The sequence below is a fragment of the Candoia aspera genome, chromosome 6 (assembly GCF_035149785.1).
Source record: "Candoia aspera isolate rCanAsp1 chromosome 6, rCanAsp1.hap2, whole genome shotgun sequence".
Taxonomy (NCBI): Eukaryota; Metazoa; Chordata; class Lepidosauria; order Squamata; family Boidae; genus Candoia; species Candoia aspera.
The window spans coordinates 93,988,601-94,012,603 of NC_086158.1; the positions used below are offsets into that span (position 1 = coordinate 93,988,601).

At 42.1% G+C, this 24,003-nt stretch overlaps 1 protein-coding gene across 1 annotated transcript in view; it reads right to left on the minus strand.

Annotated features, from left to right (window-relative positions):
- Positions 1 to 14,469, minus strand: part of ZCCHC24 (zinc finger CCHC-type containing 24) — a 113,775-nt gene extending 99,306 nt beyond the window's left edge. The window contains exon 1 of the mRNA XM_063307702.1: positions 13,862 to 14,469. Coding sequence (XP_063163772.1) covers positions 13,862 to 14,107 — 246 coding nt within the window. The 5' untranslated portion in view covers positions 14,108 to 14,469. The remainder of the gene's footprint in view (positions 1 to 13,861) is intronic.
- Between the last annotated feature and the right edge of the window lie 9,534 nt (positions 14,470 to 24,003).

Sequence of the window (24,003 nt, forward strand, 5' to 3'; positions counted from 1 at the left end):
TTTTAAAAATGAATAGTACATGTCAATAAATGAGTTTTAATTTTCAAGGGAGAATTACACATTTTTAGAAGCTTGATTCATTTTGTACCATAATATCTGCCAGGGAAGCCTGTTGCTCAATAAAATGGAAATGAATTGGCTTTGTGGGAGACATCAGGGACAGGTTCTCTTACTTCATAACTTTGAAAGAGAAACAGCAAGAAAAATATTTTGCAAGACTGTGGCTCCATGCAGGCGAGGGGATATAAATCACATAACTTATTCAACATGCAGATTTGCCATTTTATCCAGAATGTCACCATTGTCACAAGGGTAGAACCACCAGCCCAGCAGCCTAGACAGACCGACCGACCATATTCCGTCCAATATTAAAGAAGCAACATTTTAAAGTAAACATTTGGCAACCTTACATGATAATACTTGCCAAGGGTATAGAACATAATTGTGGAGTTTCTCCATCTAGCTGGAAGAGACTGCACAAACGTAGAGACCAACAATCTTTTTCAGCCCTGGTTACTACACCTCACTAGCAGCTCTCATCTGATCCAAATAATGGATGGAGCTGATTAGATCATCAGAAAATCCCAGGGCTACAGGCTAGATTGGGAAGTCAAAAAAAATCCCAGAAGGAGACAAAGGTCCATTTCATTACCAGCTACATGGCTGTGTCTATGAAGTCACGGGGAATTAAGGATTCAGTGCCAAGAAGAAATTAATATCTTTGACAAATTAATTTTAAACACATAGGAAATGCCTCCTCCTCCTCCTCCTCCTCCTCCTCCCATTCAAACAAAAAATTCCATACAGATTCCATTTTCCATTTATATAGACCAATTCCATCTTTTTATTTATTTATTTGTTTGTCATATTTCTCTACTGCCCATCTCACATACGACAACTCTGGGTGGCTTACAGACAATAAAAATGACAAATCGCTAAAAACAGTACAATATAAATATAAATACATAAAAATTCAAACACAAATGTAATATCTTTTCCACTTGCTTGATCAAGGTGATACAGTGCAGCAGTGTCTGGGGATGGAGGAAATGAGATCGGAAAAGACAGGATGGTAGAAATGGTGGATACCTCTGCGCTGGTGACAAAACAGCCAAAACAAATAATTATGGATAAACAGATTGCTGATGGATCCTGTTTTGCTTCCTTCCAACCGCATCTGCCATACAAATAATTAAACAACAGCGATTGTTCCTGTCAGCCAAACAGAGCACCTTTTTTAACACAGAGGAAGTTGGGAGTCGAAATCACAAAACTTAAATTTGTTTACTGTTGGAAAATTCACATCCTGCACAAAAGGGATCCGCTACCCTTTCACTCACAAGAAGACCACATTCCTAAGTTTCCAAGAGACAGCACTCTGGGATCTTACGAAAACCCTGAAATCTTGTAAGACCTTCCAATTATTTACTCATATCTTGCAAGATTTGGACATCTTATTGGGGTTTGTCTGTTTATTTTAATTTCCTCTGGGGAAGCTGCGGCATTCATTTGGGGTAGGGTGGAGTGTGGAATGATCGATGTCCCAGTGCCCATAGGAGCAATATTACTAAACCATGCCTAATTATTCTGAAAAATGTTTTTAGTTGATTGTTTCATTTTGCTTTCACTGAAGTCTCTGAGTATCTGGCTAATCCTTCTGCCTTTTAAATAAAAATGTTAACTTATGTATAAAAATACCACAAAATTGAAGTTGGGGTAGTGGAGCTAGCTCCAACGTGGAACTTCTAAAGGCTGAACCAGATGGATGCTGTTTATGCAACATCTCAACCATTTGGCTGTAAATGACAGATGATTTGACATTTCATCCCAGGCAAAACACAGCGTATCTACTGTTCTTCCAACTTGCTCTGCCACATCTCACTGCTTTTAAACTGTTACTGGCCAGTTCTTATACTGGAAGTACTGGTATCCACCGGGGAATCAAAATCAGCAAGATGGTGGATAGAGGGTTACAGTGCAAGCCTGCCCCTTTAGCAGTGTGTTGCTGTCAGATGCATGTTCAAGTAGGCAGGGGCTTGAAGGCAGTGGTCCACCAGCCATTTTGCCAATGTTGAGCTGTTCCTCATGGACAACACTGTCTGAAAGAGAACCAGGTGAGCTGCAGCAAGACAGATGTCATTCCCTATCTTTCCCTTGTCCTCCATTTAGTATAAAATACTGAGCCATTTTCCAGCTCAATGAGTATGTGTGCATTTAATAGGCCTTTATACATCTGTATGTTTATTTACATGGTCCAATTATAAACAATACTCCATGATCTATTGTTAAGTTGCACCTATTTTCCTGTTTCACAACTGTTGGCATTAATATACTATGCTTGCTGAATAAAGATTTGGAAGACTTAAGACAGAAGATTCAGTTTTGTAACTGCAGCATCTGTAAAGGAAGACTGGAACGAAAAATGTTCTGCAAAATATATACAGGATGACTCACTTAAAAATGGTTCACTTAAAAATGATCTCCTAGATTATGTTTTAATCTTCTGGAGTGATTTCTTTATTTTTTGCTCTGAATCAGCTCTGATCCCAACAAGTAAACTTGCTTTGACTATACTGACAGTGTAATTTTCCTCTTAGGAAAAACAAAAGATCACTATTACTGACACACACTCATTTACACCCATCCATTACTTGTTTCTGTGCCACTGAGCCTAATAGCTCTGATTCTTTCTCTTTTTGTACATGGGAAGGGGCCCACTCTGCTACAGATGACACTTCCTGATCTCTCTTTTTTAAATTAAATAAAATAGCAATTCAAAAGGCAAAGATCTTCTGCAATTGCCGAATCTTGAGTTCTTGGGTGAGATCTTGCAAGACAGTGGCCATTTCATTTTCAAAGTATTTTTATTAGATTTCAAATTTCACAAAATGGTGCCCGCTCCCCCAAAAGGATGCAAAGTGCTATTGTCTGCAGATACAAAAGACGAAATTGGCAGGGGAAGTTTCCAAGTGCATAAAATCTCTAGTACATGCAGAAAAGGATCAGAATGAAGCAAGGAATGGAGTTGGTAAAACGGACCCTCTAACTGCTACTTTCTAATTTTCTGTACACATCACGATCTAACATGTTCTTGGATCACAAAACACAGAACTATCCTTGTTAAAATGTCATTATTTCATCGCTGACACCCACAAGGCAAACCCAGCATTTTTAACATTTACAATCCAACAGCCAGCATGATATATATACCAACAAATAGTTATGTCAAATATTGACACAGACCATTTTCCCTTGCGTTACTTCCTCTGCTCTATTTTTTGAGGTGGTTTTCCAAGGATTTAGGCAGAATCCTCTCCTAGTTCTGTGCCACTTAATGACAGATGCAACCAACTGAATCGATCCCTGCAAAGTCTATCTTCTCCCCCTACTTTTTCAGCAAAGAGGAAATCAGTCAGCAATTCCAAACTTTTTTTTTCTTCTCTTGTCCAAAACTTGCTTCCCTACATGTTTGATTTCTCTTCCAATCTCTGGCTTATCGTTTTACTTTCCACAGCTCTTGGAAAGCAGGAAGAACCCCTTTGTGACACAGTTTGGTTATCAGCTTACTTAACCATTGCAGAAGACAAAATAGCACAGAAAGGAAATGCATTCGCCATTAACTGTCTGAATTTTCTCTTGGGCAATGTTCAACGCCAAGAGTTGCTTCTGCGTCTCCTTTCTCCTGATTTACTTTCTGAAATTTAAGGGGGAAAAAAAAGTAAGAAAAGAGAGGCTTTTTCCTCCCTGATTTTTGTCTGGAGGCTAGTAGATAACTTTAATAAGCTTCTGGGCTCTATTTCTTGGTCTAATGAGAGGGCAAAAGAATGTTGGAAACTGAGATGGACAGAAAGATAAACGGATAAGAGACCTTTGAATATTAGGCCAGAGAGAGTCTTGTGAGAAAAGAAATGCATCTAATTTACATAGCAGGCAAAAACTTGTGACTAATAGAAGGAAACTGGATAGAACGATCAAAAAGGGAACAACTATTCTCCTATGTTAATATCCGAATAGTTCAACCCTTTTTTCATATATTTTAGAACCTCAGGATTTCAGTGCAACATCACTGAATCAGGCTTAACTCTCAGCAAATGAATTAACAAATGTTTTCCCTCTTTGTTTGTTAATCAAATTTATACGGCTGCCCATCTCACCGAAGGTGACTCAGGGCGGTGTGCAATAATCCAATAAAAAAACACATATATAAAAACAATCATATAAATATATATTTTTAAAAAAGCAGTGTTAAAAATTAAATATTATTAAAATTAAAGTTAAAATATACAAAGCCCAGGCATGGATAGAGTGAGTATATCCACCTTTCGTAATAGAGCCATCTAAGCATGTCTCCGGTTCCCTGGGAGACATAACCAGGTCTGGAGAGACTTCTGTAACATCAAGAGGGATGGAGCCAACCCAACCTTGGCGGGGGGGGGGGGGGGGAGAATGTTCCACAAGGCAGGTGCCACAGCAGAGAAGGCCCGCCTCCCGGGACCCACCAAATATAAGTCCCTGGCAGATGGTAATCGCAGCATGCCTCTCTGCCAGATCTAATGGGATGGGCTGATGTAATCAGGGAGAGGCGGTCTCTCAGATACGCTGGCCCCATGCCATGAAGGGCTTTAAAGATTAAAACCAGCACCTTGCATTGGACCCAGAAGCAAACTGGCAGCCAACACAGCTTGCGGAATTCTGCACTAGTTGAAGCTTCTGGATACTCTTCAAGGGCAGCTTCCCCTTTCCATGATGATATCTGGAGCTCTTCCAAGAACATTCTGGGCAACTCCTCCACCCCTCTATACCATCTTATTCCTCTTTGATCCCTCACACCATCTTCCTCTTCTTCTTCAGCTTGCAGGGCATAATAGCTTTTTCTAGACCATCATCCACTCTCATTGTCCACTCAAACCATGTGATTTTCTGTTTGCTGAACACTGTCTCAAGGCCCAGCAGCTTTTGCCCTCAGCTTTGCCTTTCCCAATGTAAGCGATGATTTCTTGATGCCATTTGGCTGTGAAATGTTACACAGGCAATCTTTTGCTGTTATGATGCAAATGCCTGAAGATTAATAGCATTGGTTAAATAGAAAAGGATGCATCTGACCAATAATATTTAGCATCATTTAAAACGAATTAGCCAATTCTGGAGTTAATGTCTTCTAGTCAAATCTGCTGGGGTTAGCAGATGTTTCTTGGCAAGGAAATAATCAGATTGGGAGATGGAAGTTAACAGCTGTGTCCCCAAGGGTGGGTTAAACAAGTTAAGATGGAGGCCACAACACACCTAAAAAAGGGTCAGGACTTTGATTACATCTTGACTTTTTTTATTTCTCCCTTCCCCCATAATGGACACCCCCCTTGGGAACGGGCTCTTTCTCTCCTGTGAAGTTTTTGGCAGAAACTTTGCTTTGTGCTTTTTTTCACCCACTTGATGAGTGCCAAAAACTTGCCATTCTGTTTCATTTTCCTCTTTAAGGAAAGCTGCGGATCCATGACAGCTAATGGATTAAAGGAGTCCTGGATTACTCAGCCAGAATCCCTGACACAATTGGGCCACTGGATATACCAATCATAATAATGCCACACCCCTTCCAATCACCGGCTTTATTTAGTACTGGCTCAGCGTCCAATAATTGTTTGATCCAGAAACATGAGGCAAGCCACCATTTCATATAATCCAAATGCCTGCTGAAACATGTGATGTTTGAGGATCCTTTGCAGATTCAATAAATCAGAAGGAGGAGGAGGAGGAGGAGAAGAAGAAGGAGAAGAAGGACTGAAAGAGGGTATCTTTTAAGCACTCCTTTCTGAACAAAACATATTCCTTTTCAGCTTGCGATTTAACCATTGGAGGTGCCACTGATTTTTATGCAGCCAACAAAATTTGTTAAGGAGGCAGCTGGGAAAAGTCAGAGGGAGAGAAATACTGAGGCATAATGGTGCTTTTTATTTTTCCTACCCAGTTGCTTTGGTCAGCATGCCAGTCACATACGCAGACATTGCTGTGCAGTTTTGTAAGTTCTCTTTAACAGGACCCGTGCAGAGTCTGTCTCCTCTGGCCCGCCCGCCTGCCTGCCCACCTGCCTGCCTGCCTTCTCCTCCTCATCCCCTCCCTCCCTTCCCCTCCCCTCCCTCCCTCCCTCCCTCCCTCCTGCACACAGCAACATGTTGCCAGCTTACTTCCTGTAGTCTCTTAACTGGTTGCTATATTTTCTCTTCATTTGGGCACTTTCCAAATATTCCGCCTAAGTCATGTGCCACTTGTGGTCACATCACCCCTCAATCTCAGCTAGGCTAAGAGAGGATCCAGTTGACGAGTGGGGGAAAAAAGCAAGAAAAGAAAGGGATGGGTTAAATAAACAAGGGACACCTTCTACATGGCAAAAGCTTCAAAAATGAAGCATCATTTGCTCCCAAAAGTAGTCCAATGACGAGGGTGGAAAGGGGATCATACACATATCATTATCCCTTTTTTCAAGAGAAAAACACACCGAAGGCATGATTCCTTCAGCTTCAAAAAATAGAATAGCAACATTTAATTGCAGTGCTGTGCTCACTGTAATGTTTTTGCTATTTAGTTGTGGATTAAAGTACTGTTCCCAACCATATTATTACTAATAAGATTTCCTCTACAAATTAAATTATTGGGGAATGTTTTGAGCATCAAATTTGTCTTTATAAAAGAAAAAAGGTTTCACTTGAACAAGATGGCATGACACCGCTAGCACATGACATTAGTGTGACCCTTTTCTGAAATATAAATTGTAAACTTTCTAAGCTCTGTTGGCCGAGATGGTGCACATTGCCATCTTTGGTGGCAATGCCCATTCTTTGCAGTGAAAAGTTTTTTTAAATAAATCAGGAAAATAGTTGAACAGTTGGTGATCATTAATGTTGCTGCAGGACTACTAAACAGGATTCCTAAAACTTGTAAATCAAAAGTATATTGTAAAAGAAACTCAATTCCTCCTATTAATGCCAAATTTACTACTGCAAAGCATTAGAACACCAAATTACTTCTTTATCTTGATCAGTATCTTGGATGTTGAAATATTTATATTTCTCCTAAATTATGCTCCCTAAGTTTGTTTGCTTTTGTCTATTCTGCTTTTAAAATAACAACAACGATAATATAATAAATACATTCTCCTTTTCCCCTCCTTATGTTTGCTTTGTTTCAAATAAAAAGCAATGAAAATGATAAAATGGTGGAACTGCTTTAAAACAGTCCTAGGGAAAAGCCAGCAGGCATCGGGAAAGGTTTAGGAAGAATCATCCTTAAAGAGATGGGAGCAAAGTAAAGGATAGAAAGCAGAGGACAAGGATAAATCATCAGTTGTTGTAAAGGAAGGATTATACAAGGAGGCTCTGGTGAGATTAGTGCTTTTTCACTTGTTCACACATAATCTAAGGTTGGGATAAACAGCAAAGCTGCCATGTTTGCTAATGATTCCAAATTATTCAGAATGACTTGAACAAATCTGGGCAGTGAAGAATTCCAGAAAGGATTTCTCTAAACTGGAGGAATGGACTTCAAAAAATGCAGCTCGGTCTAAGCAAAAGAAAGTGATACTGAGACCAAATGAGCTTTACTTTGCATTGAAGCTTCTGGGATCTGAGATGGGGATGACATCAATTGAGAAAGCAATCTACAGTGAACATTTCTGCCAGAGGAAATAGCTGACTTGTGAAAGTTCAGGCAACTGCTTGTTCGTAAATGTACTCCACTCTTGGTCTAAGAGATTTCCTCGCTGTTGGGCTATGACTGATATGGAAGCCAGGTTTCACCCCCCAAAATAAATGTAATGACATCATCAGGCAGCATGGATGAGATATTTCCTAACAAATCTTTCTAATTCTCTCTGGTGTCACCATCGCATTCCCGAGCAGGCAGACACAGTGCTAATAATGGATGGGGCAAAATGGTGACAAAGGCTTGTTTGGGACAATATTGGAGGCAATATTCAGTTGAGTGAGCATCTGATACCTCTTAGGAATCAACTCTGGTCCAGGAGTTTGCTTCCTGGTGTGTATTTCATGGTTGATGGGACCAGCAATTTAGCATATTTAAGACACAAGCAGTAATATCTTTCCAAAATGCCTTACAATTTGGTCTGTTCTCTTAGAATCAATTCTAAGAGCTACCATCTTCCAACCATCACTTTTTTACATATCCAGCCCACCCAACTGATGCCATTTTAATGTTCATTGTGAATGTAATATAGGAATGAAGTATTTATACTCCCATCCAGCAAGTATAGCTTTACCACCACCACCACCCCCAGTTCAAGAGTTGAGGCTTTCTGTGAAGCATCTCAGCTAAAAAGCAATTACAGTGTCCATGATGGGCTATCCTCATTCCCAGCTTACGTGACCATTGCCTATGTAACTGGAGATGGCAGATCACCTACATGACTATATCCACCAGAAAGGTTGTTCTGAATTGTATGTATGTATGTATTTATTTTCTATCCCACCTTTATTATTTTTATAAATAACTCAAGGCAGTGAACATACCTAATACTCCTTCCTCCTCCTCTTTTCCCCACAACAACAACCCTGTGAGGTGAGTTGGTTTGAGAGAGAGGGACTTGCCCAAGGGCACCCAGCTGGCTTTCATGCCTCAGGCAGGACTAGAACTCTCAGTCGCCTGGTTTCTAGCCTGGAGCCTTTGGCCCTGCGACCAATGTGTTTAGAAGCACCAATCATGCATTCCATTAAGTCTCTATTGAGCCCTGATCTCCAAATAACCTAAACTTGGGCAGGACTGCAGCCACAGATGTGCTTAGAAGCCACACTGACATCACAAGCATCATTACACAAATATCTACACAATCATTCATGTGACATCAGTTCCCTCCATCTGCTCCTGCTCACAATTTTGCAGTCATTCTTTTCAAAGATGTCTTGGGATTAAGGTGATATTGTCTGTTTGAGTCCTCACTCAACAATGAAGATCAGAGGCTCTTTCTGGAATCTAATGAGCCTTAGGAAGAGCAACAGGATATTCTCTTGTAGATCTTTTCAATGTGTCTTCTTAGTGTGTGTGCACACAAACACAGAAACACACATACAGGTTGAGGTTGTCCTCGCTGAATGACCACATTTGGGACCGGAATTTTAGTTGCTAAGGGAAGTGGTCATTAAGTGAATCTGACCCGATTTTACAACCTTTTTGTGGTGGTCATTAAGCGAATCACCACGGGTGTTAAGCAAACCACACTGCAACAGTCATAAATGTGACCAGGAGGGGAATCTGCAATGGTCGTAAATGTGAGGACCAGTCGCAAGTCAGTTTTTTCAGCACAGTCGTAAGTCTGAACCGTCACTAAACGAATGATTAAGTGAGGACTACCTGTATTTTAAACTGATATGCCAGAGACCTACTTCTTAAAACAAGCCACTCTGAGATTAGCTCTCTTCCCATCTAGTTTTTATTTGATAATGAAGACATTTCCTAGGCAGGTCTAACGTATAAGAGCTTTATTTTCCCTATATGAGAAATACCATCTCTTCTGTGTTGCATTTGGGTCACAACAGCCTTGGACAATGACTGGTTGGCCTGCAAAGATGGCAGGGAACTTTCAAATAAGGAAAAAAAAAACATTTCTGTAACTAAGGTCCTATGACTGGGACAAACAAGCTGCCATGTTGTTTTGTGTTTTGTTTTTTTTCCCACCTCCCTGAGGGTTACAGCTAGAACACAGCCATGGAGATCTGCCTAGTTGAAGCCATGCATTGGTTGGGAGGATACTCAAGAGGGACTTTTCATGCACACATATCCACACCAGCTGCAGGATGCACTTAACTGGCTCACAGGCAGAAAATGTGCCAAGAGAACAGCTGAACCAAGTCAGCTGTAATGTTACAACAGCCCAGGATTTATTTGGAGTAAAACCAGGCAAAGTAATTCCAAAGTAACTCCGGTTAGGCACAAGAGAGTTAATAGAGGGCTTGCTTTCTCTTGCACCTGCCAGCCCAGATGGACAACTAGAGTGGCTCCTCAAAAGTGGATTCTGTAGGAACTCCCTCTCCCTGATGGGCTTTTCACAGCCACATCCACACAAGGGAACGAAACGCAGCATGAGTGGACCAGCCTGCTGATAACTATATCCATGGTGGCTCTAACCCAGTGTTTCTCAACCATGGCCACTTTCAACCCAATCAGGACATCCATTCTCTTTGTTTTTCTTTCCCTTTCCCCCAGGCAGATTAATAGCAACAACAATCAGGAAGTAACAGAGTTCCATCTGTCTTTGCAGTGACTAGCCTTCCCATAAAGATTATTGCTTTCCCTCCACTCCTATCCCCACCCTTAAAGACCTCCCCACAGCCACCAGAAACACCCCCAAATCAAATCACCAAATTTTGGCTACATTGCTACTGAATTTTGAAGGCATGGTCTGGACATTCTAGATAACCCATCCCTGGGCTAAGAGGAATGCATGCATGTTGGTCTCTCAATTCCAAAGAAGAGGGAGGTACAAGCCTCTTTATTCTCCTAAACCTCTCAGCAGCCTTGTATCATGAACCATGTTCTCCATCTGCTGTCCGGGTGGCATTGAAGAATCACCCCACAGAAGAAGACACAGCGAACTATTCTACACTTCGGATCTTTGGATCTGGACATACCAGTCTTCTATTTCCATGAAGCCTTCCTTATTTCAATGCACGATGCTGCAGCATGGCCATTCAGTTATGACTTTATTCATCTTTCTCCTGGAACTGTGTCCTGTTATGGGCAGAACACACACAATGGACACACACAGCAACCTTTACAAAAGGATCAGTGCTGGAACTGGAGAAAGCATGTGACCAGCCAGGATTATAATGACTGGTGTATATTACAAAATGCTGGACAAGGTCCAGCAAGAGTTGGATACAGTCCTGTTGAAAGCAATGGGGCAGGACAGTCACAACTGGTGTGAGAAATGTTCCAAGCTTGAGGCAAAAGTCAATGCTCTGTTTTTCTGATTGTTCTAACATCCCGTGGTAAGCTGGACGACTGCAGTAAGGACCATTCATATAATCTAACACGGTGTTTTCCAACCGGGCAATTTCCAGATGTATGAACTTCAACTCCCACAATTCTTAGCAATGGCCATGACGGCTGGGGCATTCTGTGAGTTGAAGTTCACACATCTGGAAGGTGCCCAGGTTGGGCAGATCTAAAAGCTTGAATTCCAGCCTCAGGAAGACTAACAGAGGAAGCAATTTCCAGTGTGAGAGCTGTATGAATCTGTAGTCACAGGCACCGTGAAGCAGCTTATGGCATGTAAATAAATAACAGCTGTATTATGGAATATGTTTTTGTGAATGGAAACAAAGCTCTGCATGACAGATCAGTCCTTGCCCTTTGCAAACTGGACCAAGACACAGTTTTACTCAAGCATCACTGCAGCATTGCAAGTACGAACACAAACAGCAGCTCTCACTTACACACATACGCTACCAACCTGTCTACTCACATCTACCTTCTTTGGTTACTGGTGGGTTAAAACCTAAGAGCAGCTAAATTTTGAAAAGTTTCCTTACTTGATCTGCTGGTGGCCATGCTTACTCCCATTCTGCAAGTAGCTTACATGCAGCCCACACAACTGACCCACACAAATATCCCACAGAGGAGTAGGTATTAAGCACACAACTTAGTTATGATACCAAGCCCACCATGTGACATCATTACTGCACTGCTTGAAGACATTCTGCAAACTTTGGCAGAGTGACCACTTAACTGGGAGGGTTAAAAATGTTTGAGGGAAGAGGTTTCACAACCAGTTGCAAAGCTCAACATTTAGATACATCCAAGATTACACTGTAAAAAGGAAGTGTGATTCAGAACATTTAGTTGGATTCTATTCTTTTCATAGCTCATAAACATAGCAATTTATCTGAGTCCTTCTCCAACCTGATATCCTTCAAATGTATTTATTTATTTATATTTCAAATTCAGTCACCGCCCATCTCACTCAAAGGACGACTCTGAGTGGTTTACAATAAAACAAGAAAAAATCATCATTAAAATACAATAAAACTAAGACATAGGTGTTAAAAAGTTCTTAATTTACGGGAGCATCTTCAGGGTGTATTTGCCTATATTACAACATGCCCAAGCAACACTGGATGTCTTGGCTGGGGATTATGGTAGGTATAGCCAAGACACTTCCCCAGTCCTTGTACAATACTGTAACAATTACAGGGATATTCTTAAGAGAAAGAAAAAGGAAACTGTCCCACAATCTGCAGGTGACTTCATCAACATGTTTGTGTGGCTTCTTGACAACAAAACTAGGAAATGATTTGCTTTTTTCCAGGATGTTTGTTGGACTTCCTAGTCAGCCTACTGATGATGGCCCTAGATTTCTGCATGGCATGGAGAAAGAAGACAGGGAGAAGTTTCTCTCCCTCTCTCCAACCACTAGGACCAGGAGTCATCCCATGAAGCTTACTGAGAAGAGATTTAGAAACGGATGAAAGACAAGTGCCTAATTAACTTGCAGAATTCAGTCACACAAGATGCAGTGATGGCTACTAAGTGGAAAGGGGATTGGAGACCTTTCTTGGAGACAGGTAGGTTAAAGACAATGAGCCTAGAGACTCAGTGCTAGCTTTGCATTGGGGACAGCATGCCTCCAAATCCTGGTTGCAGAAGAACAATGGAGGGAGAAGAATATGTCTCCACCCCCTGTTGCAAGCATCCTCAAAGTATCCTACTAGCCACTGTGGGAAGCCAAGTCCATTTCCCACTAGTGATTTCTATCATCTGCATAGTATCCCTAGACATTCTTGAAGGCAGATCAAGCCTGTCTATTTTGGCACAATGATGGTTGAGGGATTCCAGAAGAAGTTGTGAGCCACCAGTGACTGGACCATAATAGGCCTTGGCCTGATCAAGCAGGGCTATTCTTGTGTTATCTGAGATTCAGAAATTAATCATGTTCCATGTAAAAGTTGATTTGCAATGGTAACAAGTTTGCCCACATCTCCTTCCCCCATCCCACAGATTTTACATGTCAGTATTTCTTCTCATCAAGCCCTAAGCATGGGTAATCATTGGCCATAATATCAACAGGTATGAAGCCCCAATGTGGTCTGCCTTGTGTCTGAGAGGTGAAGGCATTCTTCAATTATACTCCCCATGCCTCTCAAAACAGGCCTCTCCCCAATTATCAAAATAGGCGACTGAGATGAACTGTGTCCAAGCTCAACAGCCCTTCCAATCTCAACCCATTATTCGATTGTCCACTGTGTTCAAACCCCCCAGTTATTTCTCCTCCTTGCCACCTTTCCTTAAGATGAGAGTCTGAATGGAGCCAAGACCTTGACTTAGAGGTCCCACTTCTTCTTTCCAAGAAGAGAAACATCCTTCAAAGCCATTTAGCCTTATTGTGCATAAAATCTGCTGACTGAATCACCAAGCACCTTCTTGCTTTCAAATAATCCAGCAAGAGGAAGGAAGGAAGGAAGGAAGGAAGGAAGGAAGGAAGGAAGGAAGGAAGGAAGGGTCTTGAAATCATTTGAGAAAAGCCACATACTGTAAAAAACATCATGGCGGTGCAAAAGTTTTCAAGAATGAGCTAACTTTTCCACAAACTTTTCCCAGTCGCTCCCTCCCCGTCCCGACCGCTCGGCTGTTCCCTTCCCTTGGCACGAACCAGCAGTAAAGTCAACTCCCTCCAGGTCGCCTTTGGCAGGCCAAGCCCCAGCCGAGAGTGGAGGGTTTGCGGGTCCAGCCGGTCGCTTTCCAAGCGAAGCCCAACCGGTCCCTTCCCTCTGGACTTTCCCCGGGCATTTCCTTGGGCGGGCGGCTGAGCCCCCCCACCCCGCCGCCCCGCACCCTCCGGCGGGCCAAGGGAGCCGCTCACCTCGTTCCTTTGGAGCTGCAGGAAGCTGTTAAGGTAGCTGGAGCTGAGCGAGGACGAGCCCAGCTCGGCGGCGCTCTTGCTGGGGTAGCCGAGCTCCGGGTGCTGCGAGGAGGATGACTCCGGGCGAAAGGCGTCGAAGGCGCTGGCCTGGTGCGTGTCTTGCAAGGAGAGGTAGACCCAGTTGAGCAACTGGGCCGGCTGGTAGACGGAGGCAGCGCTCGTCTCGATGGCTGACAAGAGGCTCATCCTCGCCCCCCACCGAAGCGGCCCGCTCCGAGACGGGCCCCCTCCCTCCTCCTCCTCCTCCTCCTCAAGCGCCTCGGGACCCCCCTCTTCTCCTGGGGGGGCGTCTTCCTCCCCGCGGGTGCCCGGTTCCAGGGAGGGAGGGAGGGAGGGAAGGCGGGGAAATGCCGCTCGGCTGCCCGGCGCCCTCGGTCTTCTGCTCAGCCCCGTCGCAGCTCGGCTCGCTCTTCCCTGCCTAAGGCGCTCCGAGACCCTCCAGCCCCAGCGCGCCGCCCGCCCCCAGCATAGCTGCGGATCGACCCGGGCTGCTACCGCCGCAGGAGTGGCGGCGGCGGCGGCGGAGGCGGCGAAGTTCCTGCGAAACTTTGCGGCGCGCTCCCTCCTCCTCCTCCTCCCCCCTCCCGCCGGCTGCCCTAGCCCTCCACCTCTCCTGCCGAGCCCGATCCGCTATCTGGCTTTATTCTCACTCCCTCCTTCTCCGGGGCGGAGGGAGGGGCTCCCGCACTCATCCAGCGCCACCTCGTTGAATATGAATAACCGGGGGGGCGGGCCAGGCGGGGAGGGGGACGGGAGGAGGAAGGCGATTGGTGGCTGAAAGTTCCGGGCCTCGGAAAACTTTGAATGTTGGGGAAGAGGTGGAGCAATCGGTGGAGAGCTGAGCGCCTGCTTTCCCTCGGATCCCCCCCACCCCGAAAAACGCAGGCGCCGCTTCTACGGGATACAGTCTTGCCTGGGTTGGAGGTACGGTTTTAATATGCGTCTGGAGTCTGCCGAGCATTGAGAAGCACTTCCCGGATCAAGCTTGTACTTGGACACCCTCCACCTTCCAACAGCGGTCAAGTTGATTCTTCCAGGGAACTTTCACTGAATGGATCCCTGGAACTCCGTATGCTCCTGCTTCCAACGGTGGCCAAGCACATTCTTCTGGATACTCAAAGTGGATCAAGCCATGTAGCGCTTCTCTCCAACGACGGTCAGTCAGGTGCTTCCAAGCAGCTCTCGCGCATCTTGTAATAACCTCGTATTTCCAACGATGGCAACCAGATAATTTCAGGAACCGTCTGGACTATCAAGATATTCCATACCAACATAGCTAGGTATTTGTTTCCAACACTGGCCAACCAGATGTTTCTGGAAATGCACGCCGATTCAAACCATGTAATTTGTCATTCTGCTTCCAGTAGTGGTCAACACACTGAATTCCAGTTGTTTCCTTTCCCAAAGAATGTATTTCTTCACAGAAAACTGCAAGGGAGACAAGGAAACAAGTGACAAAATGTGTGTGTGCCATGCTGTCATGATGCAAAGCCCTTGACTTGTTCCTTGTTGGAACACAAGTAAGAAAGGTGGGCTGTGTCTCTGCACACACCATCATTTATTCACTACTGTAGCTACGAGTGGACCCCTGAGATTTCCTTTTCGGACGTTACATGCTAAAACTGGGCAACCCTTGAGTTTTGATCACCCAAAAGTTATTCAGAGAGTGCAGGAAGGCAAACATAGCACATGACACTCAATCACAGGAAAAGTGACAGCTACTTTAAGGTGTGGTGCAGAGTACTGCCATCTGCTCAAAAGCATTTTTGGAGATAGGATCCAAAGCCTAGTCATCCAAACTGCCCACTATCATAATAGAATGCCCTTAATTTATTTTCCTTGCCATATCTCCCAGAACTTTTCTTCCTGTGGCCCACTGTGGGATCAGCAGACCAGAGATAAAACTGCACCAAGGCACTCAGGCAATGCATTATGGCCTTGGCCGGATGATGGAATTTGCATTGGTCTGGTAATGTACTTGCTGAAAAAGGACCAGCTTTCTGTATTTTCTTATTGACTAGGAAGCACTGTCAGCAGTTGGCCACATCTGGGCTTGGAAAGTAAGCAGAGTTGGACTTGAATTGGGAAAGGAAACAACCAGAGAATCCTAGGATTGTAGACTAGACTGGGAAGAAGGTATTGACCAACCACTTTGGTATTGTTGCCAAGAAAACTGCATGGGTGTGCCCATGGGGTCAACAAGCATTGAGCTTGACTTTTAAAAAGACTTGACCTTTAGTGAACATGTCAAGAATCAAATGTTTTTCCACAGGCTGAGCTTAGCAAGAGTTCAAATACCTGAATTAGAATGAAGTAGAAAGATTGAAGTTATGTGTCTGGGTGTGAAGAAGCTGGGGAATCTTGTTTCTGCCCAACCCTTATTGCGTATTTTGAATTATAGTTCAATGCTTTTAGAGGGGATTTTGAGTGGAAAGATGCATTAAGCCTGAAACTAGGAATCCGTGATTCACAAACAAATAAAATGGTGAGTTGAGCAGGCAGATCAATGCCATCTAATTTTACTTTGAAGTTGGGTCATGACACCTATTTTTATAACTATTAGAAGAGTATATATAACTATTAGAAGTGTATCAACAGTACATGAACAGGGATGATTGAATGCCTGTTCCAACCCAAACTGCACCCCACTTCTGTTCTCCCAAAGCAGCAATGAAACTGTTGTTGGGTCAGAAAAAAATGGGAGGTGTCAGTCAGTTTGGTCCAAGGTCCAAAGCAGGGGACCTTTTGCCCAATTATGTCACTGTCTCTGTGGAGTAAAGGTGCATTGACTTCATCATTTCCAGCATCAACATGTTCTGTAGTTTAGCTGCATGCTTAACATTTGTGTGTAGGTGCATCCAAATTTGTAGAAGATAAATGCAGCACGTTGGCCTGCTAACATGAGTCTTAATTATTTTGGGAGTCAAGCATTTGCAGTGGTAATGATGGTTATGTGACCTATGAAATGGCTCCAAGCATGGAGGATCTGAAAAAAGAAGAGCTTGGATTTTTTCTGATTATCTCCTAGACCCAAAGTAGCTTGGCAGCATCTTGATGAGCTGCTTTGCATGATGGAAGTGACGTGATCTCATGGCAAGGAGGCAACATAATTCTCTTCAATGAGATGCTTCCCTTTGCCTCAAAATCTCATCTGGCAGGTCCAGCATCTGGATGAGTCTTCCATGCATGTTTCCAGAATATCACTAGAAGAGTTGTCTGGATATTGGCATACGGCCAATGGAACAGGGACCCATGCTGCTTCATGAAGAAGCCTCAAACTTATCTAACCCATCATTCTGTTCCCAGAGGGGCCACCCAGATACCTCTGGAAACCCCCAGTGAATGAAAGAACACCTCCCTACTCTCATCCTGCCTAACCTTCCATGAATTTTTCTTAATTGCCTTTCATAGGTGTCCATGTCGGTGGGTATCCATGTATATTGTGGTGGTGAATTCCATCATCTACCCCAGTGTTTCTCAACCTTGGTGACTTTAAGGTGTCTGGACTTCAACTCCCAGAATTCCCCAGCCAGCTGGGGAATTCTGGGAGTTGAAGTCCAGACGTCTTAAAGTCACCAAGGTTGAGAAATGCTGATCTACCCAAACATTATACTGAAAAAGTGTTTCCTTTATCTATCTTATTTAATTTTCACACCACCCAGCTTCACTGATGATCTCAGTTTATAATATAATTATTACCATGAGCCCTCTATTAAAGAAAACAGATTAAAAATTCACCCTATTTTTTCTCTCTATATATAATTCCATAGAACTCTAGAATATCCCTGGCAGGAGGCCTTCTGGTTCTCAGTGCCCCTTCCTTTTAATCTTGTTGTTGTGGAACAAAATACCCAAACTGTGAGAATACTGTACTTTAGAAGATCTATTTTCTTTCTGTCACCACTAGACCCTTTTGAATTTTGAAACACTTTTCTTTTCTCCATTATTTCGTTACACCTTTTTAATAACGTGACAAGGTGGAACATGGGGAAAACTCAGGACAGCACAGTCACATGATTAATGTGGAAACAAAGAAACAAGTTGACTTTTTTTTAAAAAAACAAGTTTTTTAAACAACTCAAGATGGTTTATAAACAGGTTGACCTGATTCTACAATGTATCCCCAGTTCCTTCTGAAATAGAAACTAGGAGTAGGCATCCTGTGTTGCCATGGTTTGATTGACAGTTCCAGCACTCAATAATCATAAACCAATTCAATAATCCAATTCAATCATAATCCAATGATCGAAGCACTTTCTCATAATAGTGTTTCGGTAGATCAGCGTTCCTCAACCTTGGCAACTTTAAGATATCTGGACTTCAACTCCCGGAATTGAATTATGATTATTGGGTGGTGAATTGGATTATGATTATTGTATTGGATTATGATTGGATAGTGATTATTGCTTTTATTTTTGCTGTATTGCTTTTATTCAAAGATGAAAAAGAAACAATAGTCCAAAATTTTGCAAGATGATTATTAAGGAGCAGGAATGAGGAAGGTATGAAGTATTCCATACTACACCACAGATTAGTAATAAAGTCATTCTGATATTACAAGCTTAATTTTCAGTGTAATTTGGTTGCTACACTTAAAAAAGCCATTGTGCTAAAGTAATTAACAAAATAAAATGTGAACATATACAGTATAACATTATTAATGAACAGTATTAATAAAACTGTAGCATCATTCAATGTAGTCATCATAAGAGTCAGTTAAGAGAGGAAAGGGGAGGTGTAACATTATTTTTGAAAATCTTCTTGTCCCTTTGTTGAAAAAAAAACTCTAATTCAAATGTTGATGGAGAACAAATATCAATAATTCACTACTGCAAATAAGATATAGATTTCTCCTTCTGGTGTTGTGTAATTATTCTTTTAGCCACCCCCATGAGTGAAAAAAGCCACAAAAATCTTGCTATTTTGATAGATTCCAAGTACTGGGGATATAATTAAGATATATTAACATACGTAACTTGATCCAAAGTGACATGAATAATCCTGTCCTATTATTGTCACAAAATGTGACAACAGTAAGAGAAGACCTAACCATATGAGTTAATATCCAACATCTGACTTCCGTCTCCAACAGCAAGATGACTGAAGTCAACCCTTATTCTCTGAGGTATCCAAGGTCAAAACCCAAATGTTGTTGTATTAGCTTAATTCTAAAATAATAGGAAACTGATTTCACATTGTTTAAAACTCCAGTTTTATCAAGCTTGTTATTCCAGATGTCCCATAAATAACTAATATAGCATTTTATCAGCTTCCTTCAACTTCTTACAAAAAAAAGGTTACTGGCTTAGGAACCACAGTTCATTCCTCTGAAACCTCTAACCATTGTAGAACTTCAGAAGCTGCAACAGCATCTGGACCAAATAAACTGAATAATAAATGCTTACGTTGACTAACCTACCAGGAAGCACTCTGAGCTAAATCACACTCATGCTTTAATTCTGACATTTTCATTGAGTCAACCACCAAGGCTCCAAAATTCCTTTCTCAGTCAGCCAAAACTAGCATAGACTCCATTAAAAAGGCATTTTCTAGATTTCAGTTTTGGGAGATGCTTTTTGCAAAAGAATATTTCTTGAAGTACTAGAACCTTTTTTTTTAATGGATGTGATTTGACACACATGCACACATAGATGCTCACACATGCTTTCTTAAATGCACCATCTTCTCCTTGTTTCAAAACTTAAACCATGTTCTTTGCTCAGTTTGCTCCATTTTTGATAGTAACACAGCCTGCGTGGAGACTTTTGACTGTTAAGATTTCCCCTAAAAAGGAAAGCACTTGTACATATGTCCATATAATAAGGCTTTAGATCCACCTTTCAAATCCTTAGTAGACTGAAGTAGACTTTTTCAGTGCCAGAATGCATAGGGTTGGAATTAAAATTATATTAAGGTTAGAAAGCTGGAGATCCAGGAATGTAATATCCCTGAGGATTTTCCTTCCAATGTGCACATTTATGAACTTCAACCACTATCATGCAAGTGGTGCTGGTAAAGAATCACTGAGACACATTATTATTATTACTATTATTATTATTACTATTATTTCTAACCCTTCCAGCAACACATTCAGCAAGAGACTGGTTTGAGAAAATATCACTTTCACATGCAAAGAACAGCCCAGGGGACAGTTTTCAGTCTGATTCAGATCATTCCTCTATGCAGTTACTTCCTTTTTTCCTCAAAATAAAAACAGGCATTTTAGCAGGATGTTCAAGAAGGTTTTCTAAATAATGGTTTTATCAAATCAGTAGCAAAGTGTATAGGGTATCATGGCATTAACAGTGCCACCTTACATCAAAAGTAAAGAGAAAAGAAGAGGGAAAGGAAGGGATGGAAAATTATATTATAAAGAAAACAGCAACAAAGAAATTGATTGAGCTGCTGAATGGTCTTCTTCCTTCCTTAACACTTTGCCAGGATGGAGGGATGGGGGATGGAGGGATGGGGGAGGGAGGGAAGGAAGGAAGGAAGGAAGGAAGGACGGACGAACATGTTTTGGCAATCCATTGCTTACAGCATTGTACACTTCTTTTGCTACCTTTTCCCCCAAAAATCCAGAGTTGTTCATGCTCTGATTGAGTCCAAATACTGAGGATATAGGGCTAATCCAGAATCTGCTTACCACGGCATGTAGACACCCCATGGACCATTTGCCAAGGATACACCTTCACAACAGAGCCTCCATCATATAGACAACCTGCTGGTGAGGCAGACTTAAGCTGGGTTTAAGAGGTTCTGGCATAGAAGTGCACTCCATGTGATGAGACTTTAGAACCTTTTGGATCTCATGATTATGGAGATTTTCCTGGCTTTTTGACAGTGGCTTTCTCTTTCTCTTTTTTGTTTTTAGCCAGAAGTATCTCCACCAGTGTTTACCCAGATGCTTCTGTCTTGCATTCAGAGGGGTGGTTGGTGGTGATGGGAGGAGGGAGGAAAGGGGATGGCAGGAGAGCCATCAATTGCTGCCCTGAAACCACCCCACCCTGAACTGTGGGTGGGCCACAGCATTGAAGTCAAGCTCCTCCCAGCAGGCCACGAACAAGGAAGCAAGAATTACACAGACTTCAAATAGGGTTGTTAAGGCAAGAATTAGGGGTAGAATACAGAACCTGGGAAACTGTGATAGGAACCTGCAGCCCTTTTTTAAATCAGAGCGGTCATCGAGAGTCTCTTTGAACATGCTGATGGTCTTTCTCTTTGTAAGCCAAACTGAGCTGCCATTTCCGATATAAGCTACTGACAAACTCCTGTCCTCTCTGTTGGTTGTTTATGTCTATAGTTCTCCATCTTTCCTTCTCAGCCTCCTCTGAATGGCTTCCTTGCCAGTGAAGGTGTGCTGTGGTCCAGGGATGTAAAAAACAGATCACAATGGCAGCCACAACCATATGATCAAAGCCACACTTCTTTCTTCCATACTTCTTGACACATGGAAAAAAGGACAGGGCTTCAACTGAATATTAGTGGCTGCCTTCTTGACTTTATTGACCCCCCCTGTGGACATCCCTGCTGCGGATGCAACTGTTTCCATGCTGGTCTACTTTTCTCCCAGCTCAAAAATAGGAGGAAAGCATACTATTGTTGCTGGGAAGATGAGCTAATAGACAAAAAGAACATACCATATGCATGATGTGCATACTTGGCAGCTACCGTTGCTCTGAAGCCATATCAACAGTCCTTGCAGGAGGTATGTGCTTAGTGGAACATGGAAGCCTGCTTCATGTATGCAACACCAGATGTCTTGCATCACCATCAGTTTGCACCCAACATCTGGGCATGAGGCATGAAGGTCTGCAAGGAAAAATATGTGCAGATAATCTCCTGGCCTTCAGATCATGCAGAGGTCAGTGATAAATTTGACCTTTAAAGGACTTAAGTAGCTACTTGCACACTTAAATTTCTTGGCATGGCTTTCAGTCTGAAGTCGGTTTCTGCCAGAGATCAGCCTCACATCAAGGGATATGCCAGAAGAGTTCCTGTTTGATTTCTTACTAAGACTATCAAAAATTTGGTTTGGAGAACCAGTTCAGAGACAATTGGATTGAATCTCTGAACTGAATTGATTTTCCAAACTGTACTATCATTCCAAATTGCATTGTCAGGTTGAATTACTTTTTTCTAAATTGTTGTGATGATATGCAGAAAATCCTTTTTTCTGTATTGGAGTGGCTTTCCAAAGTGGATGGATTAGCTTTGACAGTTTAATTTAGATTTGAATCAGTTCAAAGATCCTAACTGGATCAACCATTCAAATCTATCTGGACTCATTTTATGTACCCCAATGGCTTAGCTACAGAGATTCTGCTAGGACTGGACCGATAAGCATAGGCACTCTATTTTTTAACGTACATATTTTCCCCTCTCCTGTAACCTGCAAAAAAAAAAAAGTCTGGGTTCTCCTATAGCACACAGAATAACAATTTCTATTCAGTAATCTCTTCTACAGATCAGAGATTGCCCATTCCATAGTAGAGTTGCATCTTCGGATCATGTCTAGCCCAGCATTCCATTTCTCATTTTGAATGGTATGGAGGAAGGGAGCATGGTTGATGATTTCCCCTCATTCTTTGTGTCCAACTACCCAGTAGATTCCTATACCGGGTAGGGGACTGGACAACTTCCAAAGTATCTTCTCATCCTTATACAGTATTCTATTTGATTCGCTGGTCAATAAATGTTGGTAGACATACCTTCCATTCATGTATTGGATCCCGTTTGAAGGTCATCATCAATTTGTACAACAGCATTAAACAACATTTAATTCTGTCTTCCAGTGACTTGGCTTATATTCTTCGCAAGCAATACAGTTTAATTCACACTTGCTGCATGAGGAAGCATGATTTTACTTGCATATTTAATCCAACCATGTTGGATTTGTTCAGGGGTTTGGTACCCTCACTATTAACCAAACTAAGCTACCCATTCTTAAATGTTGTCCCTTGGTACCAAACATCAGAACAGGTTTGAAATACTGTGTTTCTACCTTTACTGTGAGCAAACTTTTCAAACATTTATTTTTTAGAATAATGCATCTGTTTTCTCTTGCTTTTTTTTAATCATTAAAAAAACTGACAAATTTCTTTTTTTTTTTTTTTTGGTTTGGTGTGCTGAATATTTTTTGAAATGGGGACTTTGGTATGTGAGATGCAGTTAATAGCATGTCTACTTTGATTTCCCTTCTGACTGTATAAATCTTTCAGATATATCAGCCCATCACCCACCTCTTTTAGCTGATCATGAGATTCTGGCATTATTGTATGCAGACAATGTAGTCATTATGTATATTTTGCAAGTGGGGATGAGAGAATCACTTAGGGCACTAGTTCTATTCTGTACGGGGCAAAAGTTACCAATAAATTATCAGAAAACCAAAGTTTTAGTTTTTGCCCAACATGGTCATAAAATTTATAAATGGCAAATAAATGGGGCTCAGATTAAGCAGGTGCACACCTACAAATACCTTGGAGTGCAGTTCCAGTCTTCTCTATCCTGAAATGCTCTTAAAAACAACAACAACAGGAGAGTATTGCACAGCGCACCTCTACGGCTATTGTAAGAATTCGTAACTCAAAAGGAGCCCATTATATCCCAGCAGTTTGTGAGGTGTTCCAAGCTAAGGCAGTCTCTCAGCTTCTTTATGGCTCTCAGATTTGTTCTTTTGCAAAGCTTAACGTCCTTGAAATGATTCAAAATAAGTTTATTAGAGCCATATTGATAGTTCCAAAAAGTATCAAAAACACTATCCTACATGTAGAGACAGGTGTAGTCTCATTGGGGCCTAGAACACAGTTTCTTCTTACCACCTTTTTGGCTGAAGTTCATCCTACTTCCTAGAGGTTTGGCCCCATTAGTACTTAGAGATCATTTCAAATCATCATGGCTTTAAAAAGCCTTAGATCAAATTCTTCTACTGGGCTTCTCTATGGAAAATCTATACTCATTAGGTTTTGACAGTGGTAGAATTGTCCTCAAACAACAAATTTGGGGTATGGATCTCCAAACAAATTTAAGCAAGGTGTTACACCCCAGTGTTTATCGTATTCTCCCAAAAGGGTTCACTT